Source organism: Serinus canaria, chromosome 2, assembly GCF_022539315.1.
Source record: "Serinus canaria isolate serCan28SL12 chromosome 2, serCan2020, whole genome shotgun sequence".
Classification (NCBI taxonomy): Eukaryota; Metazoa; Chordata; class Aves; order Passeriformes; family Fringillidae; genus Serinus; species Serinus canaria.
Window position 1 is genome coordinate 61,391,856 of NC_066315.1, and position 6,295 is coordinate 61,398,150.

A 6,295-nucleotide genomic window follows, 5' to 3' on the forward strand; every position below is an offset into this window, starting at 1 on the left:
CAGAAAAATTCCCAAAGTGCAGCAAAAATCTTATTGATAGCATTGCTACTGTAATGAAACAGCTGGGAGAATCCAGGTTAAGAGGCTTGTGACTAAATTTTATGAGAACGGCAGAGCTGGGGAAATACAATGCAGGGACCCACTCCCCATCCCTTAAGTCCCAGCTCAGGCTGTAAAATGCCTGTGCCTTTAAAGCATTTGCAGTGACAGGAGGCCCTGTGTTTGCAGATGTGTTAGCCACTTTTTGATTTGATCTTTACGCAATTATTTTGATAAAGAAAGTGTTCATCTTGTTGACACTATCACTGTAGTCAATACCTAATGGCCCCCATGGTTAATTTCCTTATAAATATTTAACTTAACAGAAGTCCTCCCTTGGGTTATAGTACTTTGGACACTTGTATAATCTGAAACAAATCCTCTTTTTTAGTCAAACAGACCATGTTACACACACAGTTGGCTAGCTATTTACAAAGCACCCAATTAAATCCTACTTAATTCTCCCACTCTGACTATCCCATTGCACTAGCGTGCAGGCTACTGATCACACAAGATGAGGATCTTTCACTGAGCCTGGACACAAGTTTACAGCCAGCAGGACTTGATTGTACAGGAGCTTGCCGTGAAAATAATTCACCCATCAAATGCTATATACAAATGGTGAGGAGAACGTGCAAATTCAGAGGATTGAAGAAATAAGTGAAGAATCACAGTTAAAGACAGGTAAATCTAGTTTAATGTTCACATGTAGTAGTTACACATCACAGAGGTTAAACAGGATTTTAACTGTAACATAGCTGCAGTGAAATGTAAGTAATTTTGTACTAGAAAAATAATCTTGACGCAGTTATCCGATTTTTGGTCTACTTAAGTTCATTTTAAGATGAATTTACATCACTGATCATAATGACTTTGCCCATGTGCCCTTCTGAAGTTCACTATTAATACTCTTTGGACGAAGGAAACAGCAACTGTTTTTGTTAATGGTTTGCCCTTTGGCTGCAAGCAGAGAACAGTTTTAAGTTTTTAAGCAATTAATAAGCTGTAGGAACACAAACTTGCGATAAAACCTTTTGGTGCTAGATGAAGTTCCCGAACAATTTCTTGATCTAATTCAAGAGCAGATTTAAAAAAAACAAACCAAAGTGGTAAGAGATCTAAAGCATTGCCCCCGTAATGCAAAAAAAAAAAAAAAAAAACAAAAAAACTAGATAGAAGTTTTCTTTGTCTCAGTAAAAAACACATCTTACCGCTACTTCTATAGAATGCACTAAAAATCCCCGTGCCTAAATGACAAAAGTGTAGTCTCAAAACGTATAATACACTTACAAACATTTTTAGTCTAGATTGAGGAAAACACGTTGTATGGACTCCAAACAAGTTTATTTGCAATTAGACACCTCATGCAATCATGCAGGACCACTAGCTAAAGCTGCAACTGTCAAGTATAAAGGACATTTGGGGACAAAAAAAGTCCTAAACATTTAAGATATTTCCATATTAGCAGCTCCGTACTTGAGCTCCCACAGATTAAAAAAAACATACACACCTTTATAATATTTACAAAAAATATTTAATTAAAAATATTTTATAATTACAGTAGTCTATTAAAGCATATACTTTTCTCACACTTATAGAACATCTCTATATATACACAGTATGAAATGTCACTCATCTGTCTATACAATATGTAACATTCCTGCAGGGATAAGAAAGTTCCCTGGGCCCCAATAAAATCCATCTATTTTAAACAATAGATGTCAAATATATCTACAAATGCTCTGGGAGATTAGTAAAGCTTCAAGATTCGGCTGCTCGGTCCCTTAAGAGTTACAAGGTTTCTAGAGTCTGGTTTAGGCTCGGTCCTCTATCCCGGGGCAGAGTCGCAACTTTTCCCGCTGCCACCGTGGGACACGCCGCCGCTCACAGCTGGCCGGGAACGACGAGAAGAGACGGAACCAGGGGGAAAGGAGGGAAAGGACACGGGGAGCTGGGGAGCGGGGGGACCGCTACGGACGTGCAAAATGGTGAAAAGGCTTGGCTCTGCCGGGGTGAAGCATGGGAACTGCTTGGGGGGTTGGATGGCTCCTTCCTCCGGTGCGGCGGGGCAGGGCCGGGCCCCCCCCGCCGCCGCCCGCCCCCCGCGTTGCCTCTGCGCGGCGCGGCGCCGCCGCACACCTGTGGGAGAGGAATGAATAGAGGGGGTGTGTGAACCGCTCCGCTCCAGACCGACTGGCGCCACCAACAAAACACAAGACATGCTTGATCAACAACCCAAAACAAACCAGGTCAAACAACAACCGCAGCTCCCAGGCTGGGCCAGGCGGAGGGAGGGATGCGCAGCTGCACGCCGCAGCCAGAGGCGCTCCGGGGAGGTGGGGGGGGGGGGGTGAGGGGGGAAACCCCAACCACCCGGTAGTTAGGGAAAATAAAATAACCACCCCGTAATTAAAAAATAAAACCCCAAAGCCGCCTGCAAGTATTCCTCGCCGAGCTCTGGTTCTCCTTCTGCAGGCTTCCCACAGGATGCGGAGCGGCCCCACCGAGCCCGGGCACTGCGCCGCGGAGGGCTGCGCTCCCCCCGCCCGCGGCCCCGCGCCCGCCCGGCACTCACCTGGGGAGCGGCGGTCAGCGGCAAAGGATGCTGTCCCCCGGCTTGTTAACAGAGCCTGCCTGCGCAGCAACCAAACACGGCAAATTAACAACGGGGGAGAAACGACACGGAGAACCCCCCCCGCCACTGCCCAGACCCCCTCCTCCTCCGCGCACCCAGGCACTACCATAGCCCTGTCGGGAGCGCTCAGGGAAGCCCCCGGGAAGACAGAGCCAAGGGGGTCACCGCAGCGCTGCGGCAAGCCCGGGGTGCCGGGTCACGCCGCTTCCCGCGCCGCCGGGCTGCCACCGTGGGTCCCGTACCAGGGAGTCGCTCCCTACTCCCGCCCCTCCAAGGCACGCTGCGTTCCATGTGCACAGCCCCCACAGCCCCTCACACTCGCTACACGGCGCGGAGGCTGGGAAACGCAGGGACAGCGCGCCTGTTCCCGTGTGTGCAAACACGCCGGCTACAGGTACTCCCTCGAGAGGCCGTAATTACATGGTACACACCGTGCGGCTGCTTGCCCGCACCGCGGGGATGCGGGCACCCACCGCGCACCACAGGGGCGTTCCTGCGCCCGTCCGCCCCGTCCCCTTCGGCAGAGCCACTGTTACGAGAGTGGCGGCACAGCACCGGGGCTCTCCCACGGCGGCCGGCGCTGACCATCGCGCCACGCCGCTCTGCTCCGCGCCCCGCTCCCCGCGTTCGGGTATCACGCACCTCTTACCGGGTCAGTGTTCAGGGCAGTCAGCGGGGTCCTGGGGGTGCCCGCGGGACAGCTGCCTGGGTGTAGAGCGGGCGGCGGCGGCTGCTGCCGGAGCAGTGCTGGGTGCGTCTCCAGAGCCAGCTGCAGGTCGAGGATATAGTCGATGACGTGCTGTAGGATCTCCACTTTGCTGACCCTCTTGTTGGGCGGGATGGTGGGCACCAGCTTCCTCAGCCGGCTGTAACAGTCATTCATATCGCACTGCAGGCACAGCGCCGCCGGCTCCTCGCCCGACGGCGGGCTCCCCTTGCAGCCGCTGTGCTCGGCCAGGCACCGCAGAGCCGGGTGCCCCCCGCCGCCGCCCGCCACGCCGGGCTGCGCCTTGCGACTGGGGTGCCGGACGGGGCTCACGGCTTTCATGGTGCCGCAAGGAGGGAGGGAAACCTCCCTCTCCACCACCGCCGCCTGCTGCCGCCGCTGCGACCTCGGGAAGCCGCGCACGCACCGCCCGCAACGGGAGCGGAGCGCGGCCGCAGCGACTCGATGGCGTTAACAGCGGCCGCCCCGGGAACGTAACCAGAGGCGCTCGCAGAGCCGCGCCAACAACGGCACCGGGAACCCGCCCGCTCCAGAAAAAAATAATTTGCTTTTTTCTTAAAATGAAGAGCCCGTGCTCCGCAAGCGGCAGGCGCGAACACAACCACCTCTGCTGTCGCCGCTGGCCGCGCCGCCCCCTATATAGCGCGGGGCGCGGGCGGGGCGGGCGGCGTCGGGGGGAGGCGGGGGCGCCGCCGCGGCGGAGCCCGGCGAGCGCGGCGCGGGAGCGGGAGGGGGGGATCGCGGGGCCGCGGGCAGCCAATCAGGGCGCACCGTTCCCCCCCCCGGAGCGCGGCGGCGGCCAATGGCGGCGGGGCCGGGGGGCGGTGGCGCTGCTGGGGGAGCGGGCGGCGCGCGCTGACCCCCCCCGGGGAGGAGGGGGCGGCGAAGGAGGAGGAGGAGGAGGCGGTCCCGGGGAGGAAGGACTGCGGGAATGCGGGCGGGACCCGCCGCCCAGCGGCTCCCGGCGCCGTCCCCGCGGTCCGGAGCGCAGCCCCGCGCGACCGGCGCCGCTCCCCGCCGCCCGACCCGGACCAAGGCGGCTGCACCCGCCCTCCCATCCCTCCCCCATTCTCTTTCCCAGGAGGGCTGGCACCTCCTCGGGTGGTGAATCGCATTTTTATCCTCTCGGTGTAGGAGACTTATTCCAGCTTTACACATTTTTTTGAGAGACTTGGGGACGCTGGTTTAGAGGCAGGGAAAATCCCAAGCAAAACTTGAGGAGTGTGGGGGAGAAGGAAGGAGGAGGGTTTAGGGACTTCAAGCAAAGCAAAGCCGGGGAACATTAAATTAGAGCACATAACTATTAAAAATGCATGGAGATGGAGTATTTAAAATTCCTCCATGACATATAATATTAATCCGTTTTATGTAAAATTCATACCTGTAACTTAATTTGGTCCATTAATGCACCAGATCACGTATTAGTAGATGTACCATGTTTTAAATATGATGCTGGAAATGTCCAGAGTTCTGTACTTTGAGACAGAGCATTAAAATTAACAGACATATACTCCTGAGTCCTGCTTAAGTCATCTTGTGGCATATTGTAACCTTTTAATTTAATAATGCAGTGTTGAAACTTCCTGTTAATTCCTGCTAAGGATTTAGAGCCACTGTGTATTTGAATGGGACGCCGGTGTAAGAAACTTGGCGCCCGATCCTACAGATGCTGCGGCTCTACGAGCTGTCCGGAAGTGAAGCAGGGCTGATTGCTCGGGCGAAGGGCTGAAGGAAGGAGTAAAGGCTGCAGGATCTGCCCCTAGGCTTGTCAGTCTAACCCACCAGAAGGGAAGGAATCCATAATGGTGATTAATGATTACATGTCCCCTCCAAGCTTAGTCACAACGGGTGATATATAAAGGATACGGTGGGAAGCTGTCAAACCCAGAACTTGAATGAGGGGTGAGGCTGGATCATCTGAAGCATATAATGAAGCACACTTGCATTCTCTCTCACCTCTTAAAGACACGTGTTTGGAGGCTCTGCTTAGAAATATCCACACTCTTTTTTTCCTTATTTTGTCCCACATTGCCACTGCCATCCATGGCAGTTAGGCTCCTCTCAGCTTAAAAACCACGTGTGCGGTGCAAATCTTTGAGGTGTAAATCTAGACCTCAGTCTAGATGTATGCTGCATCAGGAGCATGTGATGGGAAGGTGTATTTCCATTAGCTATGGGCTGGATGATCCCTATTCTGTTGTAGTTATTGGTTTTATTCAGTGAAACTCCTTGGGTTTCCTTGCAGGCACAGGCCTTAAAGTGTGTATTATGGTTACTTTGTCTGTTTTCTGGAGTCCTGGCAATATGAACAGATTCGATGTGCTGTTTAGAAATGAAAAAAGCATTGTAAATTATGGTGAAAATGCAGGCTCAAGTCTTCCTGGTGCCATTTAATTAAAATCGGCATGAAACTAGATATCCTGTAATATTGGGCTGTTCTGTTTGTACTGAATCCCCTCTGGGAACTTCTCTGATCTCACTGGAAATCTCTGGGAAACCCCAATATGTAACTAGTTCCCCTCTAGTCCACCCAAGCTAATTTGGACAGATTATTTCTGTACACGCACACAAACACACATCCTGGAGCAGCAAATCCACTGAGACCACACTGGTTCTTGAAGATGACTCAGTATTTCTGTAAACTCATGAAGAGCCATGAAATGCCCCACCACCTCTTTTTCCATGGGGCTACTTCCACCACAGAGGGTACAAAGGCAAATCTGAAGGTCTGCAAGCACTGAAGTTGCAAGAGGGTGGCATGAGTGAGTCCATGTAGCAAATGTGTCACAGCAGAGATTTGTGGGAGAGGGAAAAACAGCCTTCCCCTTCAACTACCCTATAAATATTCAGGGTTTCCCTCTGGTAACTCCCTTTGATACTCATGAAGCTGATAC

The 6,295-nt window shown here is 52.8% G+C and overlaps 1 protein-coding gene across 2 annotated transcripts; it reads right to left on the reverse strand.

The window, feature by feature from the left end:
- Positions 1-713: 713 nt before the first annotated feature.
- On the reverse strand, positions 714-4,012 carry ID4 (inhibitor of DNA binding 4). Of its 2 annotated transcripts, none has more exons than XM_050971443.1 (3): positions 3,324-4,012; positions 2,615-2,673; positions 714-2,178 (listed from the first exon to the last, which is right to left on the reverse strand). In XM_050971443.1, exons 1-2 carry the CDS (start codon positions 3,720-3,722, stop codon positions 2,629-2,631), a joined length of 444 nt encoding a protein of 147 aa, XP_050827400.1. In that variant the 5' UTR covers positions 3,723-4,012; the 3' UTR covers positions 714-2,178; positions 2,615-2,628. The 2 variants fall into 2 exon arrangements, with proteins under 2 accessions (XP_050827400.1, XP_050827401.1); XM_050971444.1 differs by having other exon boundaries at positions 3,317-4,012.
- Positions 4,013-6,295: the final 2,283 nt, after the last annotated feature.

Excerpts from the sequence above, each read along its gene's own strand:
- ID4 (XM_050971443.1), bottom strand. The coding sequence starts at position 3,722 with ATGAAAGCCGTGAGCCCCGTCCGGCACCCCAGTCGCAAGGCGCAGCCC. Across the intron at positions 2,674-3,323 it reads CTGCCCTGAACACTGACCCG|GCAGGCTCTGTTAACAAGCC; the intron begins GTAAGAGGTGCG and ends GTTGCTGCGCAG.